Source organism: Synchiropus splendidus, chromosome 8 (assembly GCF_027744825.2).
Source record: "Synchiropus splendidus isolate RoL2022-P1 chromosome 8, RoL_Sspl_1.0, whole genome shotgun sequence".
NCBI classification, from domain to species: domain Eukaryota; kingdom Metazoa; phylum Chordata; class Actinopteri; order Syngnathiformes; family Callionymidae; genus Synchiropus; species Synchiropus splendidus.
Genome location: NC_071341.1, coordinates 15,229,487 through 15,252,781, shown reverse-complemented (window position 1 = coordinate 15,252,781; position 23,295 = coordinate 15,229,487). Strand labels below are relative to the sequence as shown.

General features: G+C 43.7%; 2 protein-coding genes across 12 annotated transcripts in view; both read right to left on the bottom strand.

Annotated features, from left to right (window-relative positions):
* nbeab (neurobeachin b) overlaps positions 1-15,801 on the bottom strand; it is a 223,080-nt gene extending 207,279 nt beyond the window's left edge. For 3 of the 4 annotated variants that reach the window (XM_053872359.1, XM_053872362.1, XM_053872363.1), the window contains exon 1: positions 15,202-15,610. In XM_053872359.1, coding sequence (XP_053728334.1) covers positions 15,202-15,453 — 252 coding nt within the window. In that variant the 5' untranslated portion in view covers positions 15,454-15,610. The other variant, XM_053872361.1, reaches the window with a different exon arrangement.
* A 1,401-nt stretch (positions 15,802-17,202) lies between these two features.
* Positions 17,203-23,295, bottom strand: part of stard13b (StAR-related lipid transfer (START) domain containing 13b) — a 68,737-nt gene continuing 62,644 nt past the window's right edge. For all 8 annotated transcript variants that reach the window (XM_053872739.1, XM_053872742.1, XM_053872740.1 and 5 more), the window contains 10 exons: positions 21,420-22,783; positions 21,184-21,354; positions 20,593-20,752; positions 20,257-20,455; positions 19,970-20,183; positions 18,828-18,942; positions 18,531-18,752; positions 18,219-18,436; positions 17,965-18,141; positions 17,203-17,895 (listed from right to left, as the gene is read on the bottom strand). In XM_053872739.1, coding sequence (XP_053728714.1) covers positions 17,778-17,895; positions 17,965-18,141; positions 18,219-18,436; positions 18,531-18,752; positions 18,828-18,942; positions 19,970-20,183; positions 20,257-20,455; positions 20,593-20,752; positions 21,184-21,354; positions 21,420-22,783 — 2,958 coding nt within the window. In that variant the 3' untranslated portion in view covers positions 17,203-17,777. The remainder of the gene's footprint in view (positions 17,896-17,964; positions 18,142-18,218; positions 18,437-18,530; positions 18,753-18,827; positions 18,943-19,969; positions 20,184-20,256; positions 20,456-20,592; positions 20,753-21,183; positions 21,355-21,419; positions 22,784-23,295) is intronic.

The window sequence follows — 23,295 nt, the reverse complement described above, 5'->3', positions numbered from 1 at the left end:
AACACTTCACACGATTACTGACAGAGTCAACTCATTTCAAAATCCCCAAAGTTCTTAACCTTCCAAGAAGGAAGGTCCCTGTCAGTATACACCTCCAACATTAACGTCGGGGCAGAATATCAAGCGGACAATCGTGGTTAATGCTACACAAAAAACAGCGAGGAACACACAACAGTAACTGAAGCAAGGAGTCTGTGTAACCTCACAGACTCCTCAACCCAGTTTGACACAGACCACCGAGAACAACAATGTAGAGTGGTTCTTAATTTATAGATGACCATGAACGATATTTCTCCTAAAGCAGCTTGGAAATTCTTCACAATAATAAACAATTGGACATGCTGGTTATGCATTTTAGGTTGAAAGAAAATCAAATGAATCACCATCAATGCAGCAATGCTGGACTCCTTCACAGAGGACCCACATCTGTCCCAGCCTGAGCAGAAACCTTGCTCACCGTGGTGAGACTTACTAACATTGAGCTCCAGACCTTTTAAAACCAAGAAGTTCGACAGGTAACAGTCATGCTGAACTCAACACGCCAGAACAAACTTAATATGATATGAAGTAAAACAAAGTGAGGAAACAAAAGAACCCAACCACATCTTCTGTTCAGCGAGGTGTTGCAAACACCAAATCATTTACATCAATTACTTTTACACAAACAAGCTTGCACATGATCTGAATTTCAAATTGTTTTCAAATCCTCCAAAGATTGAGAAACAGCTGTTGGAGGAAATTGGATCGCTCGTGAGAGAATTCCTGCCACTTCTGATGAAGGGCGAAGCTCAGGAGCGGATTCACTGAGACAATACAGGTTCAGAGTTGGCCATCCGCTCTTGATGCGCGGCATCTTGTGTGAAATATCTCTCTCAATGTCATAACGGCGGATGAAAACAAAGCTGGGAAATTAATTATGAGCCGATTCATTTGTATTCCTCACACGGCTTAGAGCTGTTCTCAATGTTTTCCTTTCAGGTCCAAATACGGAGGGAACAGCCAGTCTACAGCTCTGTCATTTTTTATGACACCTTTTGGGGGTTAGAACTTCAAACTACAAAAGAAATGGTAGTTTTCACCTCAGTCAGTGCAATTTGATTTCCAAAAATGAACTGTTGGTTCGGGAATCGCCAGTTATGTTTTGTTCATCTGTTAATTTGAACATTCCATTGTTTACTTAGGGTTTTGTTCTGGTGTGGTTCGCCTGGTCTTCCTATGGGCACCTCGTCTGTCTTATCTCCACCTCCCTCTAGTCCCTTCATTGCACCTGGTGTCTTGCTTTGTTTCCCCTTTATCTGCACTTCTGTTCCTTTGTTCCAGGGTTGTTTGCCGTCACATCTGTGTGTGACATTTCGTCAAGTCCTCGTCTTTTTGTCAAGTTTAGTGAAGTTACCACGTCAAGTCAAGAAACTTTTTGGTCGAGTCCCGTCTTGTCTAGTCAAGCCATTGTGCTGTTTTGCTTCGTCAAATCTCCATGTCAAGTTAAATAACAGTGTGGTCAAGTCCTGACTCATCTACTCAAGTCATCGTCTCATCTTGTCCAGTCTGGTCAAGTTCCATCTCGTCCTGCCCGTCAAGTCAAGTCAAGTCTCTACGTCAAGTCAAGTAACAGTTTGGTGGAGTCTCGTCTGGTCAGGTCATCGCATCATGCCAAAGCTAGTCTCATCACATGTTGTCTAGCAACTGTCATTGTCCAGTCATCATCTCATCTTGTCTCATCGAGTCATTATCTTGTCTTTTGAGTTTAGTTCTGTTCTCATCTTGCCTGGTTTTGTCCATGCATCCGTCTGTGTTGCCCTGTTGTTTGGATTAAATACAATGTTTAAAATCCAATCCTCTTCTGTCTCCTGCTTCCAAGTCCTAAACCTCAACAGACATAATGACAACGGAATTAAACATTAAAAATAATTCCTGAGACGAATCTAATCTAACAATATTTATGTCCCATAAAAATAAAAAATGCTTGGAAAAAGTTCTTAATGATTCATATTGAGAATATTTATATCAAATGAAACAATATAAAATCCTATTTGAAGCATATAACATGATGATATTACACCTTGTTTTATAAAGTTATACAAAACTGAACTTATTTTTTTTCTTAAATTATTTTTCTTCTGTCCATTCAACAGTCACAGAATGTAAGGAAATGTAAATAACTCTCCCAAACTGTTCCTCCACATGAAGCTGTACCAGCATGCAAACCCCCAACCCTCACTGTTACCGGTTGTTTCGATAATGGCTTTCAGTTTTTGCAGTCTCTTCACGACAATATCCAAACCTATGGTGAGGAGCCTTCAACAAAAAGATACAATCAGAGGGTGAAATTGGTTTCCTCAAGCTGGGTGGATCGTTTTGTCAAGAGAAAGAAGGAGAGATTGAATCTCCATTCTAACACTCAACATCTCGGTATCTCACAGTCAGATATGGTTGTTGGGGAAAGAAAGGTTTGGAATCCTGTTTCTGTTGCATCACACAGTGAGAGTTTACAGGCATGTACTGCCTGAAAGAGTAACCCTGGTCAACCAAACATAAGTGAGAAGAACCAGGTCAGTGGAACTGCGAGTCATCATATTTGAAAGACCTACAAGTGACAGATCCACACAGAGTCGGAGACAAATGTTGACAAACATTCACGTCTTTCATCTGTTTTATTTTTCTTTTTTTTTAAACTGACAGCCAAGGCTTATCTTCCACAGGAGAGATAAGCCTTCCTTCCTGTCTGGTACCAGCTTTACTATTTGAATGTGGGCCAAAGTCATTCTGAATTCCCTCTCAAGAACAATGGCGAACTTCACAGACTAGAATATGAGAAGTTTTTAATCAAAGACATAGCTCAGAGGACATTATTATTTTGTGTTTCTGATGGCACGAGGCTTTTGAAAAACATATTCCTATCACTAATTCTACATCACTAAATATATATGACGAAAAATTCTCGAATTGTACTGAATTTGGGTCAAAAAATGAACCTTGGTCTTTGAGTCTCCATGTTCTACACTGCTCCCCACCCTGGCTCTTATCTTACAGACGGATATGACACTTACAGCATCACTTTCCTCTCACTGTGCCGCTCAAGAGTGTCCGCAACCTTGAGGACTCGCTCACACTTTAATCACAGTCACGATTTAAAGAACATGACTCCAGATACAAGCCCCTTTAATGGGTTCTCCATGGTGGGTGAGCAACATCTTTTACAAGATAAGGTGTGGAGCCGTTTCACCTAAAAAGGCTGGTATTGGACCACGAGGAGAACTGGAGACCGGGCGGAACGGATTTATCACAGTTACTGGTACGGGGGAGATATAACAAAAGAAAGGGAAACTTTGTACTTCAGCTTGGACACCGGAAGATATTTCAACCACACTGTGATATAAAGACTGGGCTGACATTCGTAAGTGCACTCTAAAAAGACTCACTAATCTTGTCTTCAGGAGGCAAAGCTACTGCATCTCTGAATATTTAGTAACTTTGTACAACATAAAGTAAGTTAATTCACTCTCACATCAGAGGAGGCTCTTCATCCGCTGCTGTGAGGGAACTTGTAAGGAGACTTACGTTAAACATTGGTGTTAGTAATTTGACAAGTCTAGATAACAACTTGTGTGGTGGCTTATCATTTTCTCTTCACAAACTATAATTAGTTTTGAGATTAACAGTGACAAAAGTGTAAAAGTTCATCAGCCCACTTAATCCAAAGATACTGCCCGGCCTTTCAATTCAATGGTCCACTTCTCAAACCACTGTGGACTTTATAAAGTGCATGTCCTGCAGAGCCACAGAGCCAATTACTACAGACTCAGAGAAGGTTCTCCAGCATATCTGCGCTCCTTATCAAGTGCCAGATGCCATGCTTAGCAGAAGAAGCCAAAGAGAGTAGGGAGTTGACACCGTGAATGTCTTTTCTTCAGGTGCTGAAGTGAAAGCTCCTTCGTCCCCCTCATCGACTTCTGCCACTTACATACCTATATTGTACTGGTTTACATTATTCATGATGTTGATGTTCATTTCTAGGCGACAAATGCATATCTAATAGCCAAAAAAAAAAGATCTAAAAGAGATTAAAGCCTCAGTGAATACACTCTTCCCAAGGCACTGCAAATAGGGGTCGACCCATATGCTTTTCTACGGCTGATATCGATATCTGGTGACTTGCAAAAGCCAATAACCAATATAAGGACATTATTCTGGAATGATCAGATTTGGCTTTGATATTAAGAAAAATACAGTGCAGAGACATGAATTTGTTTGCAGATCTTCCATGAGAAAAAAACAGAAAGTATACATTCATTCAAAACAGTGTTTTTGCTGAAGTCGAAGTGAAAAATGTTGACTGACTAACTTGCAAAAACAGTTCAATAACCCCTACAAACAACATGTAATGCAGTCAGTGACCTAGCCAACAGATGAAGAGGGCGCCATTGGGCAAATATCGGCAGGGACCGATATGGAGGCCGATAGCAATGTTCACAATGAGTGAACAATGGCCGATATATCGATCAACCTCTAGATTAGACCACAGCCGTAATGATCATGTCTGACCAGACACTTGTTGTAACAAAGGAGCACATTTCAGCAGATACTGTGAAATGAAAAACTGTCCGTTTCGCCACTTTCAATGAGTCTGCCAAGAAGCAGGTCTGAAGGAATGATTGCATGGGTAATTATATTTTGGCTGCAGGTCTTTACTCTCTATCAAGGCATTGACGTCAGATTCCGAGTAGGATCTGACTGGAGACTCAGCTGGTAAGCTGTTGCTATATTAAAACATCTATCATTAAAATAATGTGTTTCATAATGGGCCTGGTTCTCAAACCCCATTGGCCATTAGTACGCAATCAGCTGGAGAGTTGAAGAGCCCAGCTCTGCCTGGAGACCATCCAACTAGCTTTAGCCTCTCTGCTCTTAGCTCCACATCTGAGTTGAAGTATACAGTAAGCCTGTGGCTACTCCAAGCCTGAGAGGGGTGTAGTGGTGGTCAAGTCAAGGTAAGGTAGAGCTGACGGCTTCACACAGGAACATTAATTTTGTTAAAATATTGCTATTCAATATTGCAAATACATTTTCAACACTAAGGCACAGAACTGTGGATGGTCCTTCCTTTTTATTTTACTTCTTTGTGACCAGGCTTGATAAAGAGTGCAAATGAAATTATGAAAAACACTTTGTTTGTGAAGAACCAACGTGTATTCATTAGGCCTGCACGATTCAGGGGAAAATATGAATCACCATTTTTTTAGCTAAGAATTGATATCACAATTCTCTGCCACGATTTTTTTTCCTCATGAAATATGAAGTTCATTGCACACATAAACCATGACAAGATAAAGTTGCACCACCAGCACCACCAATGTCACTCTGGGAGCGGCGGGTGTTGCTAAGCGTCAGCTGCGCTAACAGCTGCTGAGGAACCAGCGCTCTCACTTTCATGACCCTGGAACACTCTCCATGCTCCGTCCTTTTTTTTCGTAACATGTTCGTTTTTGAGGCTGTTTGGGGGGCTGATTCTCCTCACTAGTTCCCGGTTTATTATCCATATTCCTTCACTTTCTATCCTGTCGCTGACCGACCCAATCACTACCACGTTCACGTCACTAGTGAAACACGTGACTATAAGGCGCTTCGTCATTGGTTGAAGGAGAAGTCACGAGCGTTGTGGGAACTCAGAAAGTAGTAGCTTGCAGCGCCGTTTGGGAGCGTAAAACTCACAAAGGAAAGGAGCGTTTTTGATGCAAATCCAGTCAGTTTGTAAATTAAATGCAAATCGAAATTAATTGAAAATTAAATCAGACACAAGGGTGAATCGAAATCGTGATTTTTTAAACGATTTATCGTGTAGGCCTAGTATTCAACAAAACATTGAAGAAATATTGATTTGCCATTATTTTTTCCTTGTGAACAGCACAGGGGAAAAACACTAGATCACATTTTCTTCAATGACAAGTGGGCAAACTTCGAACTTTCAAGGATCAATTCAACAGAAAATGCACTCCGATTTCTTCCCCCAAATGAGTAAAACTTGAACGCATCGTGTTCTGACACCATAACAGTAAAACAGACGCAGACTTGATGAATGAGGTTTGTCATTCTCAGATCTATGATTCCAAATCAAGAAATGAACATTTTTGAAAGGCTTTTTGAGGCTCCCCTCCGTGTGATATGAGGTGGTTGAGGTAATATATTCAAAAGATGAGGATGAATTTACTATAGGCTGGCAGAAACATAAGCAGATGGACGTCGAGACAAACAGATGGCACCGTGAACAACAATACCCCTCGGGGGTTTTGACCGAAGGAGATGCAGCCAAAAATAGAGTGGTGTGAGAAGTGTGTGAAAAAAGGTAAAAACTTTGCATTTAAAAAGGAAAAGACCTGCAAGCAAACACAACAACCTGCCTCCTGAGCTAAATTCCAGTTTTCATTTTGGTCACTTGACAGATGAATGGCCGCTTCCTGTAATGCAGGCTGATGAGTGACAGTGGGCAGATAAAACACAGCATCTGGACGTTTGGCTTGTCGAATGTCAGTTTCATGAGGTCAGATTCTTTGCAATGATGTCTCATTACGACTTAATTACCTTGTTAATGTTTATTGCAAAACACTCTCTGGAGACTTTTGTAATGCTGCGGGTACAGTCTGCTTTGTAAATCACATTAATGGAACATACATTCATGGATATACGCTGCTACCTCACAGGCCCTCTGAGATCATTCTGCCTGTGACTTACTGCATATAAATCATGAAAAGCTTTTAAAGCATTGAAATTAAACAGTGTTTAGAAGCCTTCCACAATATTAGAGCAATAAATATAAGTCTGTAGTTGATCTGCTACTGTGTCTATTTATTTTTATGCAGCAGACTACATCGACTGTTCATGTTTTCTGCCAATAAATGTGTCTGTTTCTGGGTGAAATATTTGAAAGGCAGTGGTATATGCCAACTGTAGCGTTTTAGGCGGCTGGTGTGTTTGCAGCAGGCTGAAGTTTACCCTCCGGTGCCAAAGTTCAGCAGCAGTCTGTGAGCAGGCACTGAGCAACACAGTGATACACAGATTCGTATCATCTGCCAACTGAACTGCGGCACCAAGCTTTGACCCGACTTTTCAAGAAGGCGTTTTTAATATTTGCTCAAACGGGTTCGCCTCATGTCTGTTTACTTTGAAGTCTGCTATCTGCGGTTTAATCTACAGCAGTGTCTGACTAAAAGTGAGCAATATTCATCTGCAGCTTCAAAAAGCAAATGGTTTTTGGCGTCAGACGTCATTAGTGAAATATCAAAAGGTGCTGTCAATGTTGCAAATCATGGAAGCTGTTGACACTGGTGTTTTCATCAACCAGAGCTACTCCACTCACCAACCAATTGACTCTGACCAAAGTCACTGAATCACAAAGGCAGTGGCGAGCCATGCATGTAACACCTAGGCCTTCAGGGATGTCCGACCAAACCTCCCCTGCCCCCTTAAAAAAAAAAAAAAAAAGTAGTATCTGGACTGTAAACCACTACTTTTTTTCTCGCAGTCTGGACCCTGCGGCTTACCCGACATTGGCTAATATATGGACTTTTACAGGCCAAAGAGCGTCAGGCTGCCAAAATATTGCGTCATCACATCAAAACAGATGAAATCACAGGCGTGTTATTTCCCTTAAAGCACTCAAAATGCGCTGTTTCACCAGAGACGACCTCCAGGAGGACTGGAGACAAGAAGCAGCAGCTGAGACCCACTATGGTGTCTTCCGACACACAGGCGAAAACAGCGCGTTTTGTATGCTTTAATGTCAAGAAAAAATGTCAGGAGTTCATGATTCAAGTTCAGAACATTGCCCAGTTTGCGAGTAATAAATGCAGGGAATGGCATTGCAAATAAAAGGCAAAAAAGAGAAAAGCCCTAGATTCCTCAAAGTTATTTGTAGAATTGAACAATGTTGACTGTGTAAATCCAAACATTTCTAGATGATCAGTTTCACAGTTTAACTCTGACTTCATGAGAACCACAAACTGTAAATACAGGTGAAGGGCCACATTTGGGGCTGAAAAAACATAACGTGTGCGTATGCAGACGTGTCCCGTTAGCTACATTTACTGACTGTTTTTTCTTCATATTGAGGCGTAAAACCTTTCCTGTCTCTGCACTGGACCGTGGTCGAGTGTCACAGGGGAGGTGCTCGCTCAAAGTATATATGTATATATATATATATATATATATATATATATATATATATGTTATGTGTTTGAAGGGATCATTTCAAGTGGTGAACGGTGAGTGCCCTCGGGCTTAGGAGTATTGGGACACACTACACTTGCACATGAACGCGCGAAAACCGAGTGTTAATGTCAAAAACAAGTGTTATGGGGAGAAATGGGACACAGCCCAAGAGTGTCGACAAACCCAGTTTTTGCCCAACCCATGCCATGTCTATATATATATATATATACTTAAGTTCCTTAGTTGTTTTACTGCAGAAAACATTTCATCCCATTCTATACTATACATGCTATACACAGCAAATCTGCCTGGACATGTACATTTGGACCAGACATGGCGGAGGGCAGGACTGAAACACATTTTCGAATAAATTCCGACTGCAGTGCATCACACAGTCCCCAGTAAGCAACACGCACGATCATATAGGCATCAAAACCCCGCGCTGCATCAGTGTGCAGGCCCTTGAGACAAACGCAATCTAATGTAATCACGAACTATAAACGCTTTACTGCACAGGCTGCATTCCGAGTCTGTGTTTGGACAGCGTGGCTGAAATATAAACACGTAAAGCATAATGAATATGCAAACGAAGCTTCACCACGGCTCTTTGTCAAACACACCTTTCAGCGCTTCAAACTCGTAGGAGACTCATCTGCTATGACAGTCAGGTACTGTAACTCATCAGGTTTGATGTTAATGTCGAGCAGTGGTTGGCAGCGCCAGTACTCCGAGGTGTCAAGATGAAGATGTGCGAAGACGACGAGGTCGCGCCATCTACTTTCACGCTTCTCCACCGCCACTCATTATCCAGCAGATCGCACGTGACTTCTGGTTTGAAGACAGAGGCCGCCGAGAGATATGAATCTTCCACTGAGAGTGAGAAACAATTAGCAGCAGCAAGAACAATAGTGCCTTGTGAAGACGTTTGGTAATGTAATATAATATTAATAGGCAACTGTGGAAAGCTCCTATGGTCCGTGTGAAAAGTTGACGATGATGACATCCACGATGATCTCGCAGGAATCAGAGTAAGAGTCAGAGAGAGTTGACCAAGTAGCTCGTAAGGTTTGGTGTGTTCTCAGCCTCCTGCCTCAGACCACTGCTGAGAAGGTGGAAATCCTCGCTGCTAGCATCACTGTTATTGAGTGGCCGACAAGGGGAGGAAGTGGGAAGCCAATCACCTTCTCTGAGGAAGGATAATCCAGTGCAATGTAATCTGACACACAACAGTTTGAGCCTAACACCACAGGGTGATAACAAAGGCGACAATGATGGGAAGCACAAGTACATGTATTTCTGGCCATTCCAGTGTATGTTTCACCTCCAGTGAAGAAGAAAATATTGATACACTCAAACACCGCAACACTCGATGTGCAATACTGTACAGATATTTTTACAGAAATATTACTTGTGTGATATTGTCTTGATATTTTAAGATGGCTAGATCAACATTTGCATTTTAGACACAGTCGAAATTTAACTGAAAATCCAACTTGACCGTTGTCACCATGCACATATTGTTCTGCATAATCTGATTTTCCCCATTAAAATGTTGGTTTTTATCGCAATATATCGCTGAACTTACACTATCACAATATATCGTATATATTGTATCACCACTGCTGTATCGAGAAAGGTGTCTTATCTCCAGATACCTGTCCCTATACACAGCCTTAGTGTTAACCATCTGATGCGCCTCTAACTGGACCACACACATTCACGCCAGAATGATGGAGTCTTTCTTGTCTGACACAAAGACTGTGTCCCATTTCTCCACCCTAACACTAGCACTTAACACTCGAACTATGAAGTGCCCTCTGACGATGAAGTGAAGTGATTAACGTCCCTAAGAATTGGGACAACACTTCATGACGTCACGCGTAAAGACAACGTGCCATTTCCGTCTTGTTTCCTGCTTATCGAGTGTTGGAGACGTTGCCAGCCCTAACGTTTTTGCAACCACTTGCATCGGCGCTGAAAATCTCGCTTGGTATGTTGAACCAATGGAGAAGAAATGGGCGGAGCCGAAGCTGGCTTCACCGCTATGTTGCGGTGACAGATCTGTTAGTGGTATGACAATGTTAACATTAGCCTGGATGCTAGCTCACTGTTGTTTGTTAAGAAGACATAAAAACATAGTGTTGTACAAACATGTTGTATTGTTCATGTTGTGGGACACGGTCGACCATTTGGCTCGCTAACGCAGTAGCGAAAGTAAACAAACGGAAGAGAAGTCCTGGTTACGAAAATGTCCCTGTTGTCCTATCCAGCACTGTTTTGAAATAAAGTACTTTGGTATCCAAGAAATCTATCCGCACATTATATTCCCACTTGGTTTCAAGTCAGCTGCGGAGCTCCCTCAGTTTGAAGGGATCATTTCAAGTGGTGAACGGTGAGTGCCCTTGGTCTTAGGAGTATTGGGACACACTACACTTGCACGCGCGAAAACCGAGTGTTAGGGTCAAAAACAAGTGTTATGGTAAGAAATGGGACACAGCCCAAGACTGTCGACAAACCCAGCTTTTGCCCAACCCATGCCATGTCTAGTGTGCTTGCTCTTTACATCATCCCATTCCCACTCCTCCATGCATCAAGCATCAAGTGAGATTGTCTTTCAACCCACGGCTTGGTGCCTGTGCCCATGGTTATAAAATAACGCTGATGTTTCAGAGTAAAATGTGATCCCACACAAAGGATTTTATTTTGAGAATCGACTAAATTCCTCCCTAAACAACCCACTCTACACCAGATTGACGAGATTTCCAATGATCAAAAATAGAACAGCCGAGGGACACCAGGCCGGTTCCGGGGTGCTTCTGATATGAACTTATTGTTGAAGAAATCAGACGCTGGGAACGAACTATGGCGATGCTTTGGTAATGCAATGTTCAGTAACAGTGGAACCAAAGGGTTACCGAGGTGGTAGGGATAAAAGTAAGTGTCTCCACCCACAAAGGTCGACAGGCTATGCTGTGACCTTGTAACAGGAAGAGTCAAGGGAAAAATGAATGGGCAGACAAAGATCTTTTTAAGACATTGTCATGAACATTTTCATGATTACTTATTGAGGAATGTCACAGCGTTGCAACACGTATGGCCACAAAATGGCCTCTTGTTTTTCCCTCTGCACATGACATGACCATCAAAATTCAGGATGAATCCACACCAGGGTTCACACATGCCCCAGGTCAAGCCAGACTGGCAATGTAATATCTGGTTCTGGGCTGTCCTTCAGCCTACTCCCAGCTGGAAGCCCAGAGAAATCATTCACCACACACTCTTCCCTGCACAAAGACGCAGCACATAAAAAACAAGAAGGAACATTTTGAAGTCTGCTCGTGTGTTGCTCTGCCTCCACTATAAACAATAAACCAGATTGATGGGCGATACATCAAATATCGAGGTCTTCCAGGTAAACAATCTAACTCATATAGGAGACAAATTCAATCCGCCGCAGTCCAATTTCATAAACTGGCAGAGCTAAACAGCAAACTAAAAATCCACCTCCATTTCCCCTGACAAAGGTCCAGATCTGAAATCTTTATTTTTCCCAGACTGAGCCAAAGATTATTATTTCATTATTCCGCAAATTGAAGTCCAGGAGATGGTCGCGCGGCGTTCAGGATCCTTTCACTGCAAAAACAACGACACATTTTCCGCCCAGCTTGCACTCTCGGTATCGATCAGACGGAACAGTTCTTCCTTTGATTAAAGCGTAATTGCAGTCTTGGTTTTATTAAAGCTGAATCCTGAAGGTCACAGATTTTAAAGGCAATGAGTTATGCACGATTTGTGTCAACAACCTTGAAAGGGGCACTCAGCTGCAAAACAAAAGCTATTTTTGCTGCATCAAAAGGGGCTCTGCAGGGCAAGTTCACACAATTAAGTAGCAGTTCGAACAAACCATGAGCAAACTGCTTTATCTGCACACTTCATCCACGAAACCATGGTCTGTTGTAGAACTTTTTGATTGACTCAACACCATATCAACTTTTGCTACTCATAGTGGACGGCATTTGCTTTCGTCCACCTTAAGTTTGAATGTCCCTGGATGACACCTACATTGCAGGTCAGGGGTCAAGGGTCAGCTCATGAGCAAGTGCACAAAGTCTCCTGGGGTTTAACGTGTTTGGAGGATGAATTTTAAGTATGTAAGTGAGTGTTGGTTTGGTGACATGTTGATGCTCAATGTTGTGGAGGCTTCTGTCTGTGCTCGGCGTTCATTTTATCTACATTTTTTCCACGTTTTCTTAAAGCTTACAGATACAGGCCAAACGGAGCAGTATCACAGGAAACCATGGGGGGCAGTGTTGCTATTACTACCCGATACTTAGCTCTAATGAAACACAAAGAAGACACAACGATGGCCATCCTCCAGTCGTGGTATACAGTGGTACCTCAGTTCTCGACCACAATCCGTTCCAGGCGGCTGTTCGAGAAGCGATTTGTTCGAAATCTGAATCGATTTTTCCCATTACAATGAATGGAAAAAGAAATAATGCGTTCCGAGCCTTAAAATAGTCTTTTGTGGGAGTGAATGTAGAGTGTCTGCTGCAGGTGCGCTGTTCCTCTATGTGTGTGGCCGCTGCATGTGGGAGTGAGTGACGTCTCTCCAAAAGTGAAGAGGTGCCCGGTGCGTGTCCAGCTCTGAATGTGCGCTTCTGCGCAGTTTGGCTGTGACAAAGTCATAAACCAAGTAACGCTCTGTCCCAGACTCGCCTCATCCCTGTCCCAGCTCCAGCCCACAACAGGACATCAAACCCTGGAATGAGCGCTCCAGCCTCGGAGGTGTGGAGGAGCGCCTCCCCCGTGACACTCTACCACGGTCCAGTGCGGAGACAGGAAAGGTTTTATACCTCAATATGAAGGAAAAACAGTCAGTAAATGTAGCTAACGGGACACGTCTGCATACAGAGGCTGCGTTATACACAATAACAAATCGCGTCGTGGCTCAGCTGATCGGTCCGCGCACGCTATGTTTTTTCCGGCTTTTTTGGGGGCGTTCGAGTTTTTGATTTTCGTTCGAAATATGAAGCAAAAAAATCTCGAAATTTTTGTTCGAACCCCGATTTGTTCAAAGTCCGGGACGTTCGAAAACCAGGTACCACTGTATTTAATGGCCTCACCAACCACCGCCTCCTACAACGCTGCCACCGTTTCCTCTTGTGTGCATGAGGTACATTATCAATACTTCGAGTCTGGGCTGCTCCCACTGGTGGATACATTTGTGAACAGCAACGTATGTGAGCAGTGACGGTAACATAGTTTTAACAGACGGGTACAGTGTCCTACAAAAAGGGAGCATAAAGCATAAAGTTTCTCCTCAGTCCAGGGAAACAGGGCAGCTCACTGGTTACCCTCTACATTGTTGTACACAGACACAAAGTCAGTGAAGTCAGTAACCAGCACTCTGTTTACATTTTCACTGGCTGAGAATATTATTTATAATTTTTTCATTTTGATAATAACATAAAAATGCATTAGTATTAAACAGCAGCATCTTTTGGGTGAATTTTTAATGTCATATTTCTAATAATGCATCAGTCCCATGAGCATTTGGTGTTTTGTGTCTGGATCTTTATTATCATTTACTATGAATCCTTCATTAATTTCCTGTTGAATGTCAATATGATACTAGTCTTAGTACGTTGCGTAACTTGTCATGTGATTATGGCAACAGCTCAGAAAATGGTTTAAATACTAACCTGAATCGAGATCGGATCGGATCGAATCGAATCGAATTGAATCGTGATAATCGATTCTAAGTCATGAGAATCGGAATCGAATCGATTCTTGAAATTAGAATCGATACCCAGCCCTATTACTTACCCACTTACCCATCAACAAACACCAGTCAGAAAACAGGACTGGGCTGCTCTATTCAAGTTCAGAAAGGTGTTGAGTCCACCAACATTACGGATGCCTCTTTGCATACAGAGACCTTTACATTTCATTCAGTCATAGACCACTGAAAACTGTTTTGACAACCTTAAAAAATGTTTGCCCAGATCAATGTATTTTTCTGTAATGTCCCCCACACTGCCAACAATGATAACGCACATGGTTTATATGAAATACATCTTTATTAACTAAACAACCGCAAGGAGTGAAGGTGCCAACTGCTGTGACTTTTGGATCACAATTTACTTGTCTGAACACGCCAGCAGCGACAATTTGTCTGCGCCGCAAAGTGGATTTCTATTCCTCCAGAACAAGTGGTAATTAATCCCAAGTGCGGTAACAAGAACTTCATTCTGGTTCTGCGAAGCGGTCAGAGCAGACGCTCTTCAAACAGAATCCTCAGAAGAATTTGGATTGAATGGTGCTCCTGCCAGACATTAGCTGGTGAATAAGAAGCCAGGACAAATAGGAAGAGGCTTACACGGGAGCCGGAGGATTTTAACTTGACTTTAACCCGTCTGCAGGGAAATCTGGCCGTGATGAAACTGAAGACCATGAAGTCGTCTGTGTTTACTCAAATGAATGACTCATCTGGTGGACAGTTTCACCACTACACGTAAATGTCAAGCTACAGCAGTCAAAACTTCACAGTCTCACCTCTGGCAAGTCACGCCTACAATTGTGATGTCATGGTCTGAAAACAGCAGCCTGAGTCGGGTAACAGTGGCCAGTACCTGCCTTGATACAGCGGTGTCACTGATGGCAAAAAAATAAAATAAATATATAAAAAAATACAGTTGTTCATTGACAAGGAGCTAAACATCACTGAACTTGTTGCAGACACACTTTTGGAGGTCACTTTTCTCAGGTACTGGCCACTGCCGACACCTAAACCTCAGCTGCTGTGTCACGAAGAAGAGAACTTGTGGAAAATGGAAGTTCATTGCAGTCTTTGTATTTCGCTGTCAAATCTTTCAATAACAGTCTATAAATAGATGGATGTGTTTAAAATAGACAGAAAGTGACACTCTCGATTCTGTCTTGCCAAACGTGAGGGTCACCTACGAACAGAAGAAAGAGAAGAGGCGTCTAACTTACCAGGTTCAAAACTGTCTCCACAATGTCCCGGTTGCTCACTTCCCCAGCCTGGATCAGTCCAGTGAGCACCGCGAATTTCATCTGAATATTCCGTATCGGTAACGAGGGATGGACGACCCCACCTGGGAGCACCACTGAGCCGGACGTCATGGTCGCCTCCCCGGCGCGTCGGTAACAGCCGTGACCCGGAGGAGGTGGTCGGTGCGAGACGGCCACCGAGCCCGGCATCGTCACCGGTCTCTCGCTTGTCATGTCCACCCAGCTCGGGGCGTCACTGACTACCGCCGTGGTTTACGGAGTCTTGTTCTATGGAGGGCGATAGAACAAGAGCCTTGGAGAACGGGTCCCAGCCAGTCGGTTCTGTGAGTTTCTCAGACAGTCCAGCGGCGTGTTGTCGGTAAACGCCGGTTAACTGACCTCCAGTGAGAAGGCGACGGTGTGAGCTCCGCTCTCTCCTGCCTCCGAGCGTCCTGACTCCAGCCTCCATGTTGGTTTGGCTCCCTCTGTCGCTTCTTCCCGCGCATTGCGATAAGCGACCTAAACGTAATAGTTTCGCATCAATGATAATGTTTAACACCGTGTTTTTCACAAGAGAATGTAGCACGCATGAGCATGAAAGTGCAAGTCTATTCACAGCTTGTGAGCGGCGGAATATTAATAACTTTATTAACACACCCCACATTTACAAACGGAAGTAAAAGTTTGTTGGTGTTGTTATTTTTTTTAATTAAAATATGTATGCTTTATTATTTTATTGAGCTAATTAAACAGATACATTTCGTAAAACACTAAATATCTAAGTAATAAAAACAAAACAAAGCGAATCGTTTGCAGCAATTGTGTTGGTCGTAATAAAAATATTTAGATTATATACTCAACGAGTTAAAATAAGGACTAGAATTAGAATTCATGCCATATACAGTATATTCTCATTTTAAGTGCGCTGTCTTCATAAAGCCAGTAGAGGGAGCGCTCACTCCATGTGCTTCTCAAGATGTCGGACCTGTTTTTGGAGTTCTGGCTCTGGTTTTCAGATGAATAACGACATGCACGACCGTGAACGTTACATTACCCTGTTCATTTCCAGAGATTGTCCCATCATTTTTTTGTTTAGTCATTTATTTATCTATTTTCAATCTTACATATTTATATAAAATCATTTTTATACATGTATACATATCTATATTTCACCTATATGTTTTTTTTTTTTTTATTTCTTGTTTTTAAAAATTATTTACATTTATTTTCACTTTCCCAGTTCATTTCCACAAATATATATCAATGAACAGTATATATTTATATACAGTGCCTGGCAAAAAAAAAAAAAAAAAAAGTCGCCACCTGGATTTAACTAAGCAAATAGGTGTGGGGTTGCTGCAGTTGGTCAGGTCTTGGTTCAGCAACATTATGTGCTCAAAGAATGAGGTCAGTTGACTACCTGAATATACTGTATGACCAGGTTATTGGATGTTTTCTTCCCTGATGGCACGGACATATTCCACGATGACAATGCCAGGATTCATCGGGCTCAAATTGTGAAAGACTGGTTCAGGGAGCATGAGACATCATTTCCACACATGGATTGGCCAGACCTTGACCCCATTGAGAATCTTTGGGATGTGCTGGAGAAGGCTTTGCGCAGCGGTCAGACTCTACCACCATCAACGCAAGATCTTGGTGAGAAATTAATGCAACACTGGATGGAAGTAAATCTTGTGACATTGCAGAAGCTTATCGAAACAACGCCACAGCGAATGTGTGCTGTAATAAAAGCTAAAGGCGGTCCGACAAAATATTAGAGTGTATGACCCTTTTTTTGGTGGCGACTTTTTTTTTGGCCAGGCAGTGTACTATATATTTATATATTTACTTTTGTAATTTCCTTATGTACCCCCTGCTCCTCACATTAATTTTTCCTTCAGCACCCCTTATGATCCTACACTCCATCACTACATGGAAACAAAGTTTACACCTGCACAAAAGAAACGATTCAAATTTCAGTTTTTATTTAAAAAAAAATCTTTTCAGACGCCACACTCCAGTACCACAATAAAGCAGGCTTGACCGAGTCAAACCTTTTGTCATTCACAACCAGGGGAGGTCAGAGTTTACACATCAATACACCCATTCCAAAATGGCAATACTGAAGCAAAGTAAAACCAGCTTACAAGTGTATTACTGAATGATTGACACAGCAAGTTAATTAATACATATAGGACAAGTCTTCACAAATATACATATATACATCTTTACATGTGCAGTATATCAACAGAGTATATACAATAATTATAGGTTGAATCTGAAATGAATATTTACATGCTTCTCAGAAGCTTGCAGGAGCTTGAATGTCGTAGACATCGTAGATCATAACACTATACAATGAAACATAATTCATATTAAAATAAGCTCAGGTGACTGTGGACATCGGTAGGATTTTTACCATTAAATATGAATGCTTAAGCACCTAAAGAGTAAATATAACTGGGCGAGTACAGACACAGCCAGAGGAGGTCGAGCTTTAGTTCTGGAGTCCCAGACGTACTTCCTGTCTGTAAATGGCTCTTCATGTGGGATATTCAGATTTTGGTCTCCGGACCGTCCGTGATGAGGGGCTGGAAGGAGTTTCGGATTCGAGCCACTTCTGCAGCACAAAGGTTTCCGAAGGCCTTGTTGTACCATTCTGGGGTCCTTCCCCTGAAACCAGACGTCGCCGTCAGCAAACTGTCCAACACTGCTGCAAGGACTTGTCAATTCTCTACTCACTTTAGATCCACTCTGCAGATGTGGGTGAGTCTGGACTTTCCTGATCCGCAGGGTTCCAGCAGGTAGTTGGATTCCAGGACGACGGCTCGAACCCCTCCCACAACGGGACAGTCTTCATGCTCGATGGATACGGAAACAAGAGAGCAGGCACCTTTGGGCAAGTCTGTCCTCCACGACCTGGAAGGGACGAAACATTGTCACATTTCACTCTTTATTGCATTGATTTTCCTACGCCGGGCAGAAGCTCTGCTCACCTGAGAACCACAAAGTCTCTGCTGGGGTGCGGCGGCATGCGGTTGAGGACGTACTGGAAGACTTCGGTCTGCTTGTCCAGCGTCTCACACACTTTCCACTGCAGCAGGTCAACATCCCACATGTGCCGCTCTCGCAGCACTCGGTTCAACACGACAGACGGCGGCGCCTCCACTTCCACGGACACTCTCCAGCGTCGCAGCGGATTCCCATCCCCCACCTGAGAGTCACAATGGTCCAGTTATTAACATCAGACTTGGGACTTGACTAGTACGATGAAACATGTAGTCCAACCTTGGCTTGGACTCACTCACCTTCTTGTAGTAGAGTTCCGTGTTATCCGAGCTGCTGCAGGACACCCAGTACTTGGACTTCTCTCGAGCCTCCTTCAGCAAGTACTGAAGACTCCCCTCCATGTGCGTTTGGTACGTCCCGTCATCGTCCTCCAGCTGCTTGCAGAGCTCGTCGATAGTCGGCGCGTGCAGGTCGGCCTCCACGTACGAGTTACGGGACTGCGTAACCATCTCATGCGGGATCTGAACAGAAGCCTCAAGTCAGACTTACATCAAACTAACAGCCCCCGGCGTCGTCTCCTCAGCAAGGCTCTGTACCTCAAAGAGCCGGTTGCACTCTATGATCATGTGCGCCAGCCCCTGCGTCGCCGCCGAGTTCTCGTTCAGATCCTTTTGGTCGGGTCTGCCAGTGGCGTACTTTTTACGCATGGCCCTGTGGATTGTGAGGAGAAGAGCCATTAGAGCAGGGTCAACATCCTGATGAAGAGCAGTTTATTAACCCTTCCTCTTCACCGCAGGAAGCCCCTTTGATCTTTTCGGCAGCAATTCGGCACGCTAAATTAGACAGCCGCGTTTGTACACAGCATGATCTCGTGAAGCGAGGAGGTCTTAAAAGAGCGCCCTGTTCTTTCATCACCGGGGGAAGAATACTAATGCATTCCTCAGGACCCGGCCGGTTTATAGATTCATTAACATTTGGGAGTAACGCTCCGGAATAAACCGGATATTTTACATTTCACAGTTAAGAATGTCAACTTTAGTGATGTCAAAGATGAAATGCAGGTTTCAACTGTCATCTGTTTCAACGTCATGGAGACTGGAACAAAGCCTTTAACCATCAAACAGAAGCTTTTTCTTGGTTCATTTTTAAAACATTTCAATGCACTTTTTCCGCTCATCACTCTTTTTTGGATTAAAATAATCCTTTTAATTTTATCTACAAATGGCCTGTTAGATTAAATAACAATTGTATTGCAATTTCTCAGTGGCATTTAATAATCCATTGCTCTGATGCAGCAATTATTTTATTATTCATTCCATATAAAATAATTACATAAATGTATTAATTCAATAAAAAAAAACTTTAGTTGTACAGTGCATCTAGTGATTATTAATGCAGTCAATTTTTAGTTTTAGTTTTAGTTTTTTTTCTAAGGGGAACAAATAATATCTATTCTATCTCACAACATCACAGCATTTCTGCAAATTTTATTGATGTGTTTTGATTATATTATTGTCCCATTTCAAATTAAAATGTTTGTCCCCCAACAACCGACCATGGCTGATATGGAAAATGAGTCCCAGCTTTGTCCAAAATAAAAACACTTTTGTTTGGATTCTACAAATAATAATGCACAATATGTTTTTTAAAAAAAAAGCAAACAGCAAGTCTTCCATTTGGAGTTGTGGTGAAGTGAGTGACCTAAATCTGCGGCGGGTAACACGAAACATGAAATTACCTCGGTGACAGATTGTCTTTCTTGAGAATGTTGAGATGGAAGAGCGAGGGAGCGAGGCACACTGCAATATTCATGGGTGTCATTTGATTCTCCTCCACAGAGGAAGTGACATCGCTCAGGAAACACAGCAGGGTCTGCAGAACTTCTCGGTTTTCATCCGACATCAGCATGATGGCAGCCTGGACGGCCTGTAACCTCTGATCCTTGGGCACGTCTGTGTGTGAATGGAAGTATATTTGTAAAGTCATCCTTTAAAAACGGGCTCTGAAGCCACAGAAGGTTCTTACATTGATAGATGTGGAGGAAGGTTTCGCCCAGCTTGCTGGTGAGCAGCGGTTCCGGTAAGTCCCTGAAGAACTGCTTCACCATGTCGGCCACGTCGTACGCAGACTGATCCTCGTAGCTCACGTTGTCCGGAGACGTTTCGTTCATCTGCCTCAGAGCTTGAATTCGAGACTTCACCCCTGATTTACGGAACAGACCCACCTGCAGGGGAAAAACAAGCACACTGATGCTCAGACAGCCCGACTTGGTCGTCATTGTCACCTGAACCTAAACACGTATTAACCCAGTTTGTCACATCTCACAGAACATTTGTCTGAGGTAACCAGAGAGTGGCTGACCTGGTCAAGACACTGGCTCCTCAGGTACCGCAGTGCCTGCTGCAGGCCGAGGGGCAGCGGCTGTCCCGAGCGCTGCACGTGCACAATGAGCGGGACGCCAAACACATTCTTGTCCTTGTAGTCCGGTACCTTCATTCTCTTCATGAACTTCGGCACAGACCTGACAGACACGTCATCACAGGTCACAACTTGTAGTACATAAGCAACTAAAGAAATTCTAAAAATCTTTAGTACAGAAACAGAGACTGTCATGATTAATCGCTTATAAAGCCTCTAAATAATTAGATATATGGATATGGAAGTGCTGCTCTAGGACACATTTAAAGAAACATTGACATGAAGATGAACTGAGTTTAATAACTATATAAACTGCATGGATACATTCCCTTTTTCCATGAGTTTGTTTATGCGGAAGAAGAAATGTGATTACAATAGAATAAAAATGAATATTTAATCCACAGCAACCCTGTGAATAATCTGAACAGAATAGGAACCGCTGTGAACGCTCATATGGTGCAGCCAGCTGTGGACTGAATTTAATGGCGTATCAATAAAGTTGTCACTCGTGCGTGGCAGTGTAAAAGCCCTCACCAGGTCCAGCCGTGCTTGTTGGACATGGAGTACTTCTCCATGATGGCAGTCAGACGCAGCAGCGAGAACTTCTGCAGCAGGTTCAGCTGCCCCGCTGACTGGTTGGTGATTTGCAGCGACGCCACGGAGTGGCTGAGGCGGTTGGATATCTGGAAGCTCGGCCATCGTAACCTGGAGAAAACAGATTGTGTTAGGGGAATCGATCCTGCCCTGCGGGGAGAAAAGTGTCATGGTACCTGTTGGGTCGGGTCAGTGAAGCGCCCACTCCTGAGTCCCTTCTTTCCCTGAGTTGTGTCGATTCCGTCTCTGCGAGTGACACGCGGTCCCTGTCCCCGTCACTGGGAGTCGCCTGACTCTCCGTGACAGAGTCCCCCTCAAAGTCCAAGGTGATCTGACTGGACGACTGCAGAGCGGCTGTCTCCTCCCGCACCCCGCCCACCTGCTGAACTGGCTCTCCTGTGGGCAGCACGTTCTTCGACCAGTGGTCCACTATCTGCTGGAGACCGTCCACGTGCAGCAGGATGTCGTCCAGATGTGGAAACAAGTCCTCCTTCTCCAGGTCAATGAGGTCTCCAGTGCTAGCGTACAGATGAGAGCCAGGGACGTTGTCATACACGCTGATCCGGCTTCCTCTGGAGCAGCACTGGGTCACGGGTCGAGATTCCTTCTTGGACGGAACCACCGGGGAGTCCAGGTGCATGCTGCCCGTGTGCCAGTTGATCGAGGCTCCGTTTGTTGGTGAGAGGCTTTCGATGGACAGAGCTTTGGGGAAGGTCCCCGGTTTGTGGTCTTTGGGGATATGAACCACGAGGTCTTCATACGAGCAGAATTCATTCCGGCGATTTTCCACAGCAACTTTGTTCAACTGAGGGTCTGAGAAAATGTCCATGTCCTCCAAGTACATGCCGCTCCGCTTGTGGTCGGCCCGGTAAGGTTTGCGCTCCTTCAGACTCGGAGTGCTGACCGCACTCCCGCTGGAGTGGCTGCTGCCTTCACTGCTGGACTGGGACGGCAGGGCTTTGCTGGACGGAGCATCAGGAGGTGCAACTTCTCCGTTAATGATCTCCACGCACCGTAGCGTCTTCAGAGCCTGCGCCTCCTGTTGCAACATCGGAGCGCTGATGACCAGCGACTTGCGGCCTCGTCCCAGCGTCCCTCGGGAGCGCAACGTCTCCATGCGCTTCAAGAAGTCTTTGGCGCGGATTCGGCTTGTCTTGCTGTGCTTGTTCGGGAGGGAACCGTAGAGAGAAATGTCTTTGGGGATGTGAGACATTGTGATCGAGGTAGAGTCCGGCATCGCTAGAGAGTCTGAGCAAGTCCGATTGGAGCAGTCCGAGTCCTCCGCGCTGGGGCCCCTGTGGTTGCTGCCTCCGCTGCTCTCACTGTGTAGAGACGACACCTCCGGCTCGCTGAGGTCCGTCAACACGCTCTCGCTGCTGGTGGTGGCTCTGAGAGGAACGGCGTCCTCGCTGGACGGACACTGTCCGTGGTTGCCGAGAAGACAGTCAATGTCCTGCAGCCTGGACCATCGCCGGCTGCTCAGCTCAAAGGTCCATTTGTCGCTTATCGCGAACAGGTCTTCTTCATCAGAATCTTCACTCTAAACAGAGAAACATTAGAAGTTACATAAGTTCAATCCTGCTCCTTTGATCAGTAAATACAGTGGGGAGAGTGATCTATGTTGAGTGATCTTGCGGGAAAGAAAAACTGATGTTTGCTTTTTTTGAAAGTAAGAAAAAAGTATTCTATTGATGTCTAAATGATGTATTAAAATGATTAGTTATGTAGCTCCTTAGAAGTGACAAAGTGATGGGCAAGAGATCAGATCAAAGGAGCTGTTTACAATCACGTCTGCTGTGCAGAGAACCATTAAGGATAATGAAGTAAAGACTCACTAGGATGTGTCTGCTCAGAATTAAAACAATTATGTAATCACCCATCGTGATACAACGAGAGCTGCGAACAGAACCAACGGGGAAATAAAAATAAAATATTCAAAAATAAATAAAAAATAAAGAGGAAAAATGGATTTTAATTTGTTGTAAATTTCCAACTACAATAAGTCGTGGTGCACGGACCAGTTGTCTGCGCATAAAGGTAAGTGCGTGCATG